The sequence below is a fragment of the Muntiacus reevesi genome, chromosome 1 (assembly GCF_963930625.1).
Source record: "Muntiacus reevesi chromosome 1, mMunRee1.1, whole genome shotgun sequence".
NCBI lineage: Eukaryota > Metazoa > Chordata > Mammalia > Artiodactyla > Cervidae > Muntiacus > Muntiacus reevesi.
This window is the reverse complement of record NC_089249.1, coordinates 77,075,021-77,090,626: the sequence shown is the minus strand read 5'-3', so window position 1 is coordinate 77,090,626 and position 15,606 is coordinate 77,075,021. Positions and strand designations below refer to the sequence as shown.

General features: G+C 47.8%; 2 protein-coding genes across 5 annotated transcripts; one reads left to right on the top strand and one right to left on the bottom strand.

The window, feature by feature from the left end:
- Positions 1-3,896: 3,896 nt before the first annotated feature.
- Positions 3,897-10,080, top strand: NAXE (NAD(P)HX epimerase). Of its 3 annotated transcripts, none has more exons than XM_065901915.1 (7): positions 3,897-4,124; positions 4,251-4,359; positions 4,496-4,606; positions 4,684-4,797; positions 5,517-5,664; positions 5,993-6,201; positions 8,372-9,698. In XM_065901915.1, exons 1-6 carry the CDS (start codon positions 3,943-3,945, stop codon positions 6,193-6,195), a joined length of 867 nt encoding a protein of 288 aa, XP_065757987.1. In that variant the 5' UTR covers positions 3,897-3,942; the 3' UTR covers positions 6,196-6,201; positions 8,372-9,698. The 3 variants fall into 3 exon arrangements, with proteins under 3 accessions (XP_065757987.1, XP_065757971.1, XP_065757981.1); XM_065901899.1 differs by lacking the exon at positions 8,372-9,698 and adding an exon at positions 9,708-10,080 and having other exon boundaries at positions 3,898-4,124; XM_065901909.1 differs by lacking the exon at positions 8,372-9,698 and adding an exon at positions 6,513-6,749 and having other exon boundaries at positions 3,898-4,124.
- LOC136144216 (G patch domain-containing protein 4) lies at positions 6,623-14,442 on the bottom strand. Of its 2 annotated transcripts, XM_065901935.1 has the most exons (9): positions 14,377-14,436; positions 13,323-13,400; positions 11,306-11,442; positions 10,778-10,851; positions 10,578-10,670; positions 10,396-10,482; positions 8,634-8,725; positions 8,348-8,398; positions 6,623-7,821 (listed from the first exon to the last, which is right to left on the bottom strand). In XM_065901935.1, the coding sequence occupies exons 3-9, from the start codon at positions 11,382-11,384 to the stop codon at positions 7,083-7,085; spliced, it is 1,215 nt and encodes a 404-aa protein (XP_065758007.1). In that variant the 5' UTR covers positions 11,385-11,442; positions 13,323-13,400; positions 14,377-14,436; the 3' UTR covers positions 6,623-7,082. The 2 variants fall into 2 exon arrangements, with proteins under 2 accessions (XP_065758007.1, XP_065757998.1); XM_065901926.1 differs by lacking the exon at positions 13,323-13,400 and having other exon boundaries at positions 14,377-14,442.
- Positions 14,443-15,606: the final 1,164 nt, after the last annotated feature.

Here is a 15,606-nt window from a genome sequence, read left to right as displayed (position 1 = left end):
CTGGTTTACCTGCCAAGTCACACAACTAGTAAGTGAAGCTGAGATTCATACCTAGGCAGTGAGTACCTTTCGGATGCTGTGCAGTTCAACTCCCCCAGTTAAGCCATTGCTTACTAACAGTTGTTCGTGTTTGATACCAAATGTGTTTATTCCAATTGTATGTGTTATTGTAGTTTGTAATTAAACTGATGAACTAAGAGTGTGAAAACAAGCTGTTTCTATGACAACTAAATTGAATCTTTAGAAGACGCAATTCAGGTGAGTGACTTTAAAAACTACTGTTGAATTAGATGTGAGCGGAGAGACTATTACAAATTGGGGGAAATCATAAAAATCTTGATGAATTTTGCACTCAGATTGCTTTAAATATACCATCAATTTTTTGTTCCAACTTAAGGAAGCAAACTTCAAACTGGTAGGTGATATGTAAGTGGTGAATTTTATGCAAGAAAGAAAATGGATAACTACAATCTTTGGCCTTATCCTCAAAGGCAAGACCCTGGTCACACTTTGACAGACAGCAAATGAACGTTTGTTGAAATAAAATAATTTAGTCCTAGTCGTGTCAGATAAGAGGCGTTCTACTGCACTCTGAATTACTTCACAGTGAGATTTTAAGGATTCATTAGAATATTTGTAGATAGAGGACCTACTAGGGTTAAGGCGCAAAACCAGGTTTTGTTAATCTTCCTTATCTCAATGGAGCTTATTATCTTGTCAGGCATTGAGATGTCTTGACTGAGATGTAGATTCACTGACTGTAACAAAGCCAATCAAACTGCCTTTAAATGAAGAAAGAAGAAAGGAGAATGATTTTGAGGGACAAGTAGCAGCATCTGCCACACAAGAGTATTGGTACTAGGTCAGGATCAACCATCATCAGCTCTACCATTTTATAGCTATAGTACCTTAGGAAAATTACTTAACTTCTCTCAACTACTCAACTTCTCATCTATAACATAGGGACAAAAATACATCATAGGATGGACAGGATCAAATTAGATAATATAGGTAGAGCATCTGGAACTCAGCAAATACTCAATCCTCATGCCTTCTTTCTTTAAAATTTTTTAATTTATTTTTTTACTGTGCTGGGTCTTCATTGCTGCACAGGCTTTTCTCTAGTTGTGGTGAGCAGGGGCTACTCTCTAGTTGCGGTACTCAGGCTTCTTATTGCAATGGATTCTCCTCTTGTCCAGAGCATGGGTTGTCTAGGCACATGGGCTTCAGTAGTTGCAGCTCCTGGGCTCTAGAGCACAGGCTCAGTAGCTGTGGCACACGGACTTAGTTGCTCCTCTGCCCGTGGGATCTTCCCAGATCAGGGATTGAACCTGTCTGTGCTCCTGCACTGGAGGTAGATTCTTTACCACTGAGCACCAGGGAAGCCCAACATGTCCTTCTTAAATTGGTTTTGAAGGCATTTTCCAGAGTGAACTCTAAAATGTGAAAGGCAGCAAGGTGGAATAGGTTGGGCACTGCCTTCCTGAAGACAGGCTTCATTGGTTGTTTCATAAATTCTAAGTGTGTATGGTGGGATATGTTTTGTGTTATTATTTTATAGTTACATCTCATCTGAATGAAGTCAGCAGTTGATAACCCTTCAGTTATATAGCTCTACATTTAGAGAGGCATTTCAGCATAGAATAATGCTTAAGACTTCAGACTTTAGGTCAAGCTGCTTGGGTCCTATCTCCACTGACAGTTATCAGTGTATCATTGGACACATCATTCAACATCTTTGAGCCTCAGTTTCCTAATCCACCTTCAGTGCAGGAGACCCGGGCTTAATTCCTGGGTCAGGAAGATCCCCTGGGGAGGGGAATGGCACCTACTCCAATATTCTTGCCTGGAGAATTCCATGGACAGAGGAACCTGACCAGCTACAGTCCATGGGGTTGCAAAGAGTCAGACACGACTGAGTGACCAGCACTCTCACTTCCTCATCTGTAAAATAGGGATAATAACAGTTGTTGTAAGGATAAAATGAGAAGACTCATGTCAGCACTGGGTACATATACTCAAAATGTTATCTATGTCAAAGAAACATGCTTCACACTGTGTTTTAGAAATGAATCTTCAGAACTGACTAATTTTCTCAAGTAGGCCTGTAGGGAGTCTTGTTGTTCAGTCACTAAGTCATGACTAATATATAAAAGTGAAGCTACTTATATACTGGTGAAGCTATAAAACAAAATTAGTGAAGTGTTAGATAAGATTATGCAATTATAATGTAAACTGTATTTCAACTAAGATGAATAAACTAAAAACAAGGATGAGTAAACCACAAACATAGTCTAACCAAAACAATTTTCCATCACAATCACAGTCTGATACATTCAATTTTACACATCAGACATGTAAAACAAACAATGATGAAGGCAAGGTTACAACCCACAGGAGATCATAAGCCTCTTGTAATGAAAAAAGAGACTATCAGAGGAATGGGCTTCCCAGATGGCTCAGTGGGTAACTAAATAATCTGCTTGTGAAGCAGGAGACACAGGAGACACTGGTTCAGTCCCTGGGTTGGGAAGATCCCCTGGAGAAGGAAAATGGCATCCCATTCCAATATTCTTGCCCAAAAAAATCCCATTGACAGAGGAGCCTGCCGGGCTACAATCCATGGGGTTGCAGAGTCAGACACGACTCAGCGACTAAGCAGAGCACTGCACAGCATCAGAGGAATAGTTAAAAGTAGGAGGGGTTCCGGCTTCTCTCGTGGCTCAGTGGTAAAGAATCTGCCTGACAATGCAGAAAACATGGGTTCCATCCCTGGTCCAGAAAGATCCCACATGCCGCAGAGTAAATCAGTTCATGTGCCAAAACTACTGAGCCTGTGCTCTAGAGCTTGGGAACCACAACTCCTGAGCCCAGGAACCGAAACTACTGAAACTTGTGTGCCCTAAAGCCTGGACTCTGAAACAAGAGAAGCAACCGCAAAGAAAAGTCCAAGCAGTGCAACTAGAGAGTAGCCCCCCCTCGGTGTGAATAAGGAAAAAACCTCTGGCAGCAATGAAGACTCAGCACAGCCGAAATAAATAAATAGTTTTTTTCTTTTAAAGTAGGAGGGGTTTTTGCTTTTCTCAGTAAACTAGCCAGGAATGGAATTCATGTTACAGAAAAAGAATAAACTAGCATAAAAAGACCCCCCTCAATCCTGTTGTTTAGTCGCTAAGTCGTGTCTGACTCTTTGTGACCCCATGGACTGTGGCCTGCCAGGCTCCTTTGTCCATGAATTCCAAGAATACTGGAGTAGGTTGCCATTTCCTTCTCCAGGGGATCTTCCCCATCCAGGGATCCAGCTCGCCTCTCTTACTTCTCCTGCTTTGGCAGGCGGGTTCTTTACCTGGGAAGCCAGGTAAGCAGAGATAAGCGAGGCTAATTTAGTGGGGAGAGGGGTCCCAAGTTATATGAAACGCTTAGTAGTGTTAATAACATTAACTTATTGAGCCCTATGTGCCTGACGCTGTCTACGGCTTTGCGTGGAATACAGCCCCGTATGTACTCGTATCCCATTTTATAGACAGGAAACAAATCTGGAGAGCCAAGTTCACTCAGTAAGGGGTAGGGCAGGAACCCGGGTTAACTGCTATGCTACACAGCTTAGCAGTAACACAACTGCTACACAAAAACATGAAACGAAGAATTATTATCGACGGGCGCTTGAGAGCAAAGCACTTCGGGTCATTTGTGAGGCAGTATGAAAATGCTCCGGCGATGGGCTTGGATCCAGACCGTAAGACAAGACGCCCTGGCGGAGGGGGGCCGGGGTGGGAAGGCACCCGGGGAGTTGGCGCGCACAGTAACTGGAGGAGAAGCGGCGGAGCTGCCAGTCCTAGGCCCGCTTCCGGCAAGGGTGCGTGCGGGCCCGGCCCCTCGGGGGCAGGGCTAAGTACTGCGCATGCGCCCGGCGGGCCAGAGGGCTCCCTCCTGACTAGCTGCATGTCCGGTTTGCGGGCGCTTCTGGGGCTCGGGCTGCTGGTTGCAGGCTCGCGCCTGTCGCGCGTCAGAGTCCAGGCCGGCTCCTGTAGCGTAGGACCCACCTGGTGGGTGCCGCAGCGGCTGATCTCGGGTGGCCGCGGGGACTCAGAAGTCATGGCGAGTTCAGCAGTGAAGTACCTGAGGTAGGCGAGGTTCTGGGCGGGCCAGAGGACTTGGGCGGAACCCAAGGGGGCGGGACCTGGGGCGGCCGTGCCGCCCGCGCGAGGGAACACCTGAGGGGTGGGGACTCAGGCCGTGGGTTTCCTCAGCCAGGACGAGGCCCAAGCCGTGGACCAGGAGCTGTTTAATGAGTACCAGTTCAGCGTGGACCAACTTATGGAGCTGGCCGGTCTGAGCTGTGCCACAGCCATTGCCAAGGTCAGTGGCACAACCCTCGACCTTTGGGGCAAGCCCCCCCGGCCTAGCCACAAGGAGTGAGGGGAGGGACGGCCAGGCCAAGCCTGGTCTGTCACCGCCCAAAGCCCCTCTGAATCCCCTCTGCCTCTGCCTTCAGGCATACCCCCCCACGTCCCTGTCCAGAAGCCCCCCAACCGTCCTGGTCATCTGTGGCCCTGGGAATAATGGAGGAGATGGGCTGGTCTGTGCTCGACACCTCAAACTCTTTGTGAGTACGTGGGGAAGGGTGGTGAGGGAGAAGTTTCCAAGACCTGGGCTTGAATTACCCCCTTCCTTTCCTCACAGGGCTACCAGCCAACCATCTATTACCCTAAAAGGCCTAACAAGCCACTTTTCACTGCACTGGTGACGCAGTGCCAGAAAATGGACATCCCCTTCCTTGGTGAAATGCCCCCAGAGGTAGGTGGCTCCAGTTCACTGTGCTCCTGTGTCCTGCTCTTCCCTCACCTTTCCAGGCTGAGCTCACTTATGCATCTTCCTCTCCAGAGAACTCTTAGAGGGCATGGAGAGCGCCTGGCACAGAAGGTGCCTAAAGCATGCCACCTGAATGGAATTGGTGTCATAGGGTGTGCTCCATTTATGAGCTGCCAGCAACCCCCTCTCTAAAGCTTTATTTCCCCTTAATCTCCCCTGGTCACTCCACGATGTAGCCAATTCCTCTTCCCCTAGCATGCGGTAAACACATTATGTGCCCCTCTTGGGAACTGAAGTGACTACCTTATCCTAAACCCTTTCTTCAGATGATGTATTTAGGAGTGGGAAACTTGAGAACGTTTTAAAATTCCTTAGCACGTTTTACAGATGAAGAGACTGAGATGCAAAAGAAGGTAAGTGATTTGTCCAGAGTCACAAATCAGTTCACAGCAGAGGCAAGGCCAAAGCCTGTCTGTCCTGACTCCAAGCCTCGGGCTGTAGCCTCTCCAGTGGTTGGCAGACACTCCAAGCAGAAAATGTGACTGGACTCAGCTTGGCCTCAATCAGTGACTTGACTCTAGGCCTCAGAATGAGATTAAAATTCTCCCTGTGCCTATGGTCTTTGGGTACAGAGGACAGCCCTTTCCTGTTAAGGGTTCTTTGTGAAGCTGCTAGCTCTGACATCTTCTCCTGCTCTACCACAGCCGATGCTGATTGATGAACTGTATGAGCTGGTGGTGGATGCCATCTTTGGCTTCAGCTTCACGGGTGAGGTTCGGGAGCCATTCCGCAGCATCCTGAGCGTTCTGAATGGACTCACTGTGCCCATTGCCAGCATCGACATTCCCTCAGGTGCTGGGTCCAAGGAGGTTGGGGGGATCAGGGCCCTGCCCTGTCTTGAGATAGGTACCTAGGAGTTTTTGCTCCTGATTCAAGGTTCAGACAGAGTATAGAGGTGCAGAACATAGCCAAAGTAGGGCTGAGGAACAAAGAGTTTAGGAATGCCCTTTACATGTTGACTGTGAGACCAGAGCCCAGGAGTATGTGCAGCTCCAAGACATGATTTCCTCAGGTGGGGACCCAGGGGGCTTCCCACTCCTTTAAGATTATTGCAGAGCAAGGTGTGGAAGAGGACTGGACGTCTTGGTCCCTTCTGCTCTGACTACCACCTTCTTTTCAGGATGGGACGTGGAGAAGGGAAGCTCTGGAGGGATCCAGCCAGACTTGCTCATCTCCCTGACAGCACCCAAAAAGTCTGCAACCCAGTTTACTGGTCGTTACCACTACCTGGGGGGTCGCTTCGTGCCACCTGCTCTGGAAAAGAAGTACCAGCTGAACCTACCACCCTACCCTGACACCGAATGTGTCTATCGTCTGCAGTGAGAGAAGGTGGGGGGCATTCTTTCCAATAAAGCCTTAGTGCCTCTCCCCCAGAACTGTGGAGTCCTGGGAGCTCTTCTGACAAGAACGGTTAAGACATGGCATAGCCAGAGAGCAACACTGGAGAGGTGGTGCACTCTCTCTGGGGGAACAATATGCAAGAGAGGTTTCTATGGCATTTGGGGGCAATGACAGTTGACTTTCAGATGCTGAAAAAGGCTCCCAGGTGAGGTGTGCATCCTTTACACGCAGAGTTCTTATTAGGGATGCAGACAGGGAGCTGGGTGAGGTTCTCTGAACTCTCTCCTTTCACTTAACAGCATAGCAAGACTACCAGACGTTAACAGAAGGAATTTCTTCAGTGGCCTCTAAGGAAACTAATTTGTATTTAGGACCTTTCCAGGCTGAGAATGGAGATGATAGTTGCAACTTATCTACAGGCTAGAAGACCAAGCTGATGTTTATTCATTTTGGTATAGTTAGAAACTGGCAACCTATGGGCGGAATTTGCATGTTTTTCTTAGCCTTCAAAATAAAAAATCAGTATATTTTCCATAGATCTACATTTTCAGCTTCTTTTAGTCAAGATGTCTCTTCAGATGTCCGCATTCCCATTGCCACAGCTCCCCGCATCCTGGTCCCTTAGCTGCCTGGCCCCTGCAGGTGCCTGAGTTCACCATCTCTGGGGTGGATGCTGTAAGGGGGAATTGCCTCTCCCTCAACTCAGACATGGCACTAGCACTGTCCTCTCAGCGGACTGCTGTTCCACCGCTGTTTCCTCCTCGGGAGGGACTCCTCACTGAGAGGGTGCGTAAGACCTGCATCAGCTCAGGCCCCCAAGGCTTAAACTCCTGAAGAGCCATCAATCGGGCCCCACCGTGACCTGGCCTTCAGTCTCTCTTCTTCTGTTTCTTCTTTTTTGCTTTCTGGCCAGTGCTGACTCCAGGTCCATCCAAGACTTCCTCCTGATGCTGCCGTCTTTTCTTCTTGCTTCTCCTCCTTTGTGGATCAGTGCATGATCTGCTTTCTGCTCCTTTGGTCCCACTATCTGCAAGAGCCTCTTCAACTCCTTCATCCTCTTTGTTCAGGTCGTCTTCCTCATGCTGCTGCCTGTTCTTGCTTCTGCCACATGGCTCAGTGTACACTCTTCTCTCTGCTTCCTCTGTCCTGACTCCACTGACCTTACCTCCCTCGTTACCTAAGACCTCCACCTCCACCTTCTCCTCTCCATGGTGCTGCCTCCTCCTCTTTTTCCTAAGGGGCTGGTCGATGTGCTCTCTGTTTTTCAATTCCTCAAGTCCACCTGTTCTTGTGGTCTCGTCCTCATTTTCTATAGCGATGCTCTCCTTATCTGTGACTCTTTCTTCTTGATGCCGTCTTTTCTTCTTCTTGCTTTTTCTGATGCTCTTGTCAGTGTGTTCTGAGTACTCTTCTGCACTCCTTTCAGTTGCTGTAGCCTCTTCCTCCTCTTCCTGCTTCCTTTTCTTTTTCTTTTTTTTGGGGGGCTTGCTCTCAGACTGCAGTTGAGGGACCCCAGGGTCCTGGCCTTTGAGCCGAGCCAGGAAGGCCTGCTCCTGGGCCTCTAAGCGAGCAAGCTTAGCTTTCATTGTGATCCCAAGACGGGCAGCCCTGAAACAGATGGGGCCCAAGTCAGAGGGCAGAGAAGGCAATGGCACCCCACTCCAGTACTCGTGCCTGGAAAATCCCATGGACGGAGGAGCCTGGTGGGCTGCAGTCCACGGGGTCACTAAGAGTCAGGCACGACTGAGCGACTTCACTTTCACTTTTCACTTTCATGCACTGGAGGGGAAATGGCAACTCACTTCAGTATTCTTGCCTGGAGAATCCCAGGGACAGAGGAACCTAGTGAACTGCCTTCTATGGGGTCGCACAGAATCGGACAGGACTGAAGCGACTTAGCAGCAGCAGCAAGTCAGAGGGAGGCTATCAGGGAAAAGAGGCCTAATCTTTGAGACTGCAGGGACAGTTGGTAAGAAGTGGTAAGAAGGAGCTACCTATCTTCAGGCAGCTTCAGAAATGGGCAAAGAATAGGAATCATTTCCTCTGGGGTGAAAAGAGTGGCGCAGGCCACCCTCAGTGGTGGGCTTGTTATGGGGAGAAAAAAAGGGAGCCCAGGAAGCCAGCCACTACTCACTTGTGTGCTGTTCGTCCCTCACAGGCCTGGAGCAGCATCTCATCGGTCAGACTGTCGGAGAGGGGTGGGAATCAGGAATTACAAATGGATCTGGTGGAAAGGCTTGATCCCTCCTCCCCTCTAAAACACTCACCAATGAGTTCCTATTCAGGACCTGGAAGTGCCAAAGATTAGTACAACAGTTCCACCCCCCAAGAAGACCACAGTCAAGCATTATACTGGTCCTTTCTTCTGAGATTTGAAGGCATCTCCTCCCATGTGCCCCAGCACTAGAAAGAAGTCTCACACATTTAGAGGCTTGGGCTCCTGGCTGTCATCATCACTGCAGCTTTCCCAGTCCTTGTCTGGCTTCTCCCCACTTGAAGTCAGTGTGGCCGTCTAGAAGGAGGAATCACAGGGATGGACAAGGCCCACTCAACACCACCATCATCCCACTTCCCTTCTGGAAACCACCCCCAACCACCATCTCAAATAGCCAGAGGCACAAATCTGTCAGCCCCCAACATCACTCCTTACAGATCTCCACAGAGGTGCCAACCTGCATGTCAACTTGGGCAGGAAGTGGGCTGCAGTTGGGAATGGGTGGGGCAGGGGCAGTCCTGGCTCCCTGGCCCACAGCCAGCTAGCTAGTGGGCAGAACAAGAAGGGAGGGACAAGGGCTTGGGTCATCAGGTCTTCACAGTGGGACAAGTGCCCCCTGGTGGTCATCTCTTGGTTCTAGTAACAGACAATAAAGATGGTTCTTTTCACAACCTGTGCGCCCCCCTACCCTGGCCCAATACCTATGCACAGTTCTTTGTTTAACCAGGTTAAGAACCTACTATGGATTAAAAGGCTGGGGATACAGAGTGGAATAAGAATGAGATGGGTGCAGCCAACATGGACCCTACGTGGTTAACAGGGAAGAGATGTGGCAGAATGTAGGCAATTATGAACAAAATACTGGCGGACTATAGTCCGTAGTGTCCCAAAAGAGTCAGACATGACTTAATGACTAAACAACAATTATCACTGCTAGGGAAGGGGTACCCAACTCAGGCTTCAGGGTTTGGAGAATAGTTCCTACAAGTAACTCAGCTTTGAAAGACAAGGAAAAGGTCAGCAGGTAAAGGAAGCAGAATGTCCCAGACAGAGGGAGCATATGCAAAAATTTGAAGGTGAAAAAACATGGTATCTGAAAAAGATTCAAAATCAATCTGGCTAAAGTGTAGATAGAGGTCCTGAGAAGTGGTGAGAAACATGCTAGGGAAGAAGGCAAGGACAAGGCCTGAAGGGCCATCTGAGCCAGTTTGACACCTTTAGACTGTGTCATCCTAGGTCAAGGAGGAGCCAGTGACACAGTGAAACTTGTGTTTTACAGAGAACACTCTGGATGCTTTGTGGAGGATGAACTGATTGGCATGGGGATTGAGACTACAGTGAGAAGCCTAGCTAGTTGAGGCTGCGAAAGAAATTATGCAGGAGATGATGGTCTGAACTGGGGCAGAAGATGGCCACAGAGATGAATGGGAAAGATCTGCTGGATAACACACAGAGCCCCTAAGCATGTAAGAGAAGATGGTTAAATGTCAGCTCCCTTCCATTGGCATGCTAGAAAAGGGAAGTCTGAACACCCGGGTTCTAGTCCTTGGCTAAACAGGCTGTTATTGTTACTAGCCACCTGTGGGCTCTTCGGTGAGCCACCTCGCCCCTGCCGGCCACATCTGCACAATAAAAGACAATGGGTCCGATAATCTCTCAGGTCTCCTCTGGCTTCTAAGTCCTTTGAAATAGATGTCCCCTCCCTGCTCTCTGGCAGCTCCTGACTGTCCCCCACCTCCCATTCCCTGTTGCAGCCCCCTCGGCAGATGGCAGGGATCCATGCAGCCTGAAGATTTCAGTACTTGCTGAGGATCTGGGCAGTCTAGGTCAGCAACAGCAAGGACAGTCACAGGACCCTACTCTTAGGACTGTCCTGAGAACAGGTAGGGCATGCAAGGCAATTGTTCAGACCCCAAGAGACCACAGAAGGGAAAGGGATGGGCTCTCTCACCCCCAGCCTCTAGTACCTTCACAAACTTCTGATACAGCAAGTTGGGCTTAGCATGATCCTGACGGGTGGTCTCCTTAGACAGGCGTCTTATCTGTACTCCGTCCTGTGGGGAAGTATGTGTGAGTGGGTACCATGTCTCCCTCACCCCGACGTGTCCCAGGCCCTCGTGTTTTACATGCCTACTATTAGAGCTCATACCTGCCTGGTTTCCACCACCAAGTTGGCTGCAGTCTTGTTGAACAGATCATTCCACCAGTGATTTGTGAACTCCTTGGCGGGGTCGTGTCCCACCTGCCAGAGAAGTATGAACTCAGGACTTGTCATTCCCCTCCCTCATCTTATCTTCAAGGCCCCCATCTCCCATCCCCACTGACCTCCCGCAGTCTGTCCAGTCTTACCCCATGAGTGTCCTGCTTCAGCGTCACCCTGAGGGCCTGGGTGATACCATTCTCCTTCCGGCCCAGGCCTTTGCCTGCAGAAGACAGTGAATGACCTGGCTTATTCCACTGCCTGCCCTAAGCCCTCACAGAGCAACCCCAGCACATGCCACTCTTTGTCATTCCCCACACCTAGCACTGGGCATGCCCTGTCCTTCCCAGAAACCCTCCCAGTTCCACTCTTTCTAGCACCTCTCCATACAGTCTTCATGTCTTTGATCCCAAACTCTCTTTTCCCATAATTCTCTCAGGAGAGAGGTCATCTCGTTCCCACTCCCAGTTCTCTCAGCCACTTCCTTCTCGCTATCCACAGTCATATTTCTTCCCTTTTCTGAAAATATCAGCAATTTTCTTCTGCAAATTTTCTCTTTAACTTTTCCTCTTCCATTGAACAGACTACCTAGAGGTTAACCCAGGATAATGCCTCTCCCCCTGGGCAGAGGGTAGTGAGGGAGTTGGGGGATGTGGAAGGGGCCCCATGTGAATCACCTTGAGTCCATCCATGCTTAAGCAACTGCTCCTCAGCAAACTTCATCCCCCGACTCTTGACCTCGGGGGTGATACTCATGGTGAGAAAAGTCACTGTCCTCAGGCTCTCACTGGAGAAGAAGCAGTCACTGTCATCCCTTTAAGAGGAAAGGAGAAAGTGCTCAAATCATGCACCAACTCCATCCTGACTGCTCATAAGAATTCTTTCCTGGAGCTGGAGCAGAGACCGAGCTGGGAGGCCTGGTTCTTGGGGAGCTCCCTGACCACTGAGGGGTCAACATGCTGAAAGTCAAGGAGGACTGGTGTTAACGATAATACCTAAATTTATGGAGAGCTCACCACACGTTGGGCTTTGCTAAGGCTCTGCATGGATCATTTCATGTAATAATCCCAGTCCAGGAAGATTTCCTAAACTTTGCATTCAGGAAAGTATTACTGTCCTTTTGTACAAATGAGGAAACCAAAGCCTAAAGAGGTTAGGTGACTTGCTCAAGGTCACACAGCTGATGCATGTAGAATTCAAACTTGGGCAGCTGGTCTGCACAATTCCCACTCTTTACCGCTACCTGATAACATCTCCCATGATTTATTACCATGTTAAAAACAAAGCAAAGCAACGAGATGTTCGTTAACCTGAGTTATATCTGTCTGTGCTCAGTTGTGTGATTCTCTGTGACCCTTTGGTCTGTAGCCCACGAGGTTCCTCTGCCCATGGGGTTCTCCCAGCAAGAATATTGGAGTGGGATGCCATCTCCTCCTCCAGTTATAAGACAGCAGTACTTAATAGAGCCTGTATCCTACATCTGTGCCCCAGCATTTACACTGTCCTCTTACTTGGTGTGGGGGCTATAACACCACTGTCTTTCAGTCTTGTTGGAGCACCCCTTTTGAAACTGTCCAGCTTAGAAAGGTGCTCTTTATTTAACAGGGGGATTACACACATTGTTATACTGTCTCATTTAACCCCGACAGCTCTGTAAGACAGATATTATCCTTATTTTATAGAGGAGAAAAATCAAGTGTCGGTTTCTTGCCTGGTTTCTTATACAGCTGGTAAGAGATGTAGCTGGAAATATGAGCCCAGGATGCATGACTCTATAGTAGCCCTGCTTCTGTTACATTCCCAACTACAGTCATCCCTCAGTTATCAGCGGGGGACTTGTTTTAGGACCTGCCATTGATACCAAAACCCAAATTCTATACTCAGCCTTCCACATGCCAGGATTCAACTAACCACGATGGTGCTACTGTAGTATTTATTGAAAAAAATCCACATATAAGTGGACCCGTGCAGTTCAAACTCATGCTGTTCAAGGGCCCACTGTAGTTGCATTTCTTTATAGTCATTCAGGTGTTCCTCCTTTCTGGACTCCACAATGCCATCATCCAACTTATATTCAAAATTTGCCTTGAAATGGTTAAGATGGCTTATTACACAAGACATTCAAAACTAAGACAATCACTGCTGATTTGAGTTACTAAAGTTAACTTTTGTATTAAGATCACTTATTAGAGGCATTGCAGAACCAATTTAAAAGTTGATTAATGGCAAAACTGGGGATTCCCTGATGGCTCAGTGGTAAAGAATCTGCTTGCCAATACAAGAGACACAGGTTTGCTCCCTGGTCTGGGAAGATCCCTTGGAGAAGGAAATGGCAACCCACTCCAGTATTCTTGCCTAGAAAATCCCATGGACAGAGGAACCTGTCGGGTTACAGTCCATGGGGTTGCAGAGTCAGACACAACTTACCAACTCAACAACAACAACAATGGCACTACTAGATTAATCCTCTAGCCTCCCCAAGTGAGGACTTTGAAGGCTAAAATTTTCATTTGTGTTTAAGAAGGTTTACTAACTACGCTAGTAAAAAAATCAGACACATCGTTAAGTTACCTGCCCCTCCTAAACATTACATATTAAGCTTAAGAATGATGACTAGTCTGGTTAGATATGAAAAGTAGCAAATTTAGGGTGACTCACATTTCTGTTCACATTTCTACTTTGAAGGATGATTACCTGAAAATACAACTGAGACCCTGAGAGTCCCAACAGAGAAGCACTGAGTGAGGAAATGCCCTATCCTGCTTCTTGATACTGCAAGAGAAATAAAATTCAAACACTGAGGGCTTTAAGGACACTTCAAAACTCTGCCTCTTCTCAGAAGTTATTTCTGATCTATTATAACAAGAACAACTAACACTTATGCATTTATTCAATGCCAGCCTGTTGCTAACTGTTTCACACATATTATCTCATTTAATCCTTCCAACAACCCCACTGGGAGGTGTTCTGGGTTATTGTTTTGGCTGCCCCGGGTTCCTTGCAGGATCTTAGTTCCCCAACCACGGACTGAATTCCAGCCCTCCGCAGTGAAGGTGCAGAGTCGCAACCACTGGACTACCAGGGAATTCCCAGGAGGTGTTTTTACCATAACTTACACCGGAAGAAATGGCATTGAGAAGTTTTTTAGTTACTTGCACAAATCAAATAGCTGGTTAAGTAGCGGATCGAGGATCTCAGGCACTCCAGAACTGGTGTTCTCAATCACTACACACAGGCTCATAGCCATTTATGCTTTAAACTCTAAGACTTACCACAGCCTATGCCTTGTCGCATTAATTCGAAATTATATTATATACCATAGCCTATGCTTGGTCCTATTCCCCAACCCCTGGTGCACTTAATGCAGCTCCTAAATGCGTTCAGTCCTTAACTGTCGAACTGAATAACACAGGAGGAATTTCCTTAACCGACCTAGAACAGACAGCTGTGGAGAGAAGCTAGATCCTAGGCTGTGCTCCACAGTCTTTGCGAAGGCTGTGAGCACACTTTCAGGAGCTGTTTTCTTTCCAGTCAACCTGAGTTTTCTGGAGAAGGGGCCCTGGGCTACCACTCTTACAGAGGTTCTAAGGAGCTGGCTCCTCTCCCTAGGGTTCCTTCCTCTGGAGGTTAAAACTCCAGCCCTCCGACCGCAGCTTCACTTGGGTAAAACTATTCCCCTTCTGTCACATTTGCTCCTGAGCCCGGGCGACGACAGTCACCATTCGGGGGGCTTCATGAAGCCCCTTACCATCATTGCGAGGTCCTCTCCGCAGAAACATGTGACAGACGTGACTTGTGCGCAGCCATCTTCCCGGAAGTGCTGTTTAGACCCTTCTAGGCTACGGAAACCATAGAGATGCACACTGGAACTGAGTCTCTGTGGTCCCCGGAGAAACTGTATCGGAGAGGCAGGCTTGCCATATGGTTGCCATAGAAACTCAGCCCCAGAGCGAGCCCATTTCTGGAGATTCGCGAGGTATTCTACTTATTGCCTCCCAGCAGGCCCCGAGCAACTAAGGGACTTCAGTCCTACTTGGCTCTATTGGGGTGCGGAGAATAGCTTTGGGTCCGACACTGACTAGTCCCAGGCACAAATACGAGAAAGGAAAATTTTAGGTGAAAACATCGAGAGTGGCCTGAGAGATTCGTGGAGGCAAAGAAGGAGGTAGTACCTCTGAGGTGATTAATAATTCAGGGAATGAATACTCAGCCTGCGGGGACAGTTTTTTTTTTTTTTTTTTTAAATAAAATCCTAGAGGTAAGAGGTTTCAATAGGTTCATCAAACACATTTTGATTCACCACTGTGTGCCAGGACTTGTTCTTTGCTACTAGTGATACAAAGATGCATAAGACACGAGCCCTGACTTCGAGGAGCACTTTGTCTAGCCCAAAGTTGGAAGCTCGAGTGGGCCTGGAGAGGCAAAATCCCGGAATGCATGACAGGTTGAGGAATTAAGACTTGCCTTGTAAATATGAGAATCCATTGCGCAGGAGAGGGAAAGAACATATTGCAAAGAAGTCAGCAAGAGAGGTTGCACATCCTCTCATCCCCACAGTGTTGTTAGGGTCCACTGAGCCACCCAGGAACTAAAATCTGAAGGGAAAAAAAAGTTTTCCCTTATTTGCGTCCCTATATCAATATTTACGGTAATTTAGCGCCCCCTAGGATCTTCAAAGAGAAAAGCTGCCGCTTCACTCAAGCTTTGTGACAATTGCTCAGCTTGTCTTACTACCTCATTCCAGTAAGTTTTTTTTAACATGAAATTAATTTTACTTTTAAAATATGCTACATGGGAACAATACTTTAAACAATGGATCTTGGTTAGTGGGCTTTTAGATGCTTTCATAAGTGATGTGGAATGCTTCAAATATACTGTTCAGAGGTTGGATTCAATAGAGGAACATTTCGTGAATGGCAGTCAGATCTGAGTCCTTTTCCTGCTCGAGAGCAACCTTTCCTTAATCTGTAAAATTAGA

Bases quoted from the DNA above. Each gene is read 5' to 3' on its own strand.
- NAXE (XM_065901899.1), top strand. From the start codon at position 3,943: ATGTCCGGTTTGCGGGCGCTTCTGGGGCTCGGGCTGCTGGTTGCAGGC. The intron at 4,360-4,495 runs GTCAGTGGCACA...CTCTGCCTTCAG, and splicing joins GTGCCACAGCCATTGCCAAG to GCATACCCCCCCACGTCCCT. The intron at 4,798-5,516 runs GTAGGTGGCTCC...GCTCTACCACAG, and splicing joins TTGGTGAAATGCCCCCAGAG to CCGATGCTGATTGATGAACT.
- LOC136144216 (XM_065901926.1), bottom strand. From the start codon at position 11,384: ATGAGTATCACCCCCGAGGTCAAGAGTCGGGGGATGAAGTTTGCTGAG. The intron at 10,483-10,577 runs GTATGAGCTCTA...ACTTCCCCACAG, and splicing joins TGGTGGTGGAAACCAGGCAG to GACGGAGTACAGATAAGACG. The intron at 8,726-10,395 runs GTACTAGAGGCT...TCCTCCTTCTAG, and splicing joins TGTATCAGAAGTTTGTGAAG to ACGGCCACACTGACTTCAAG.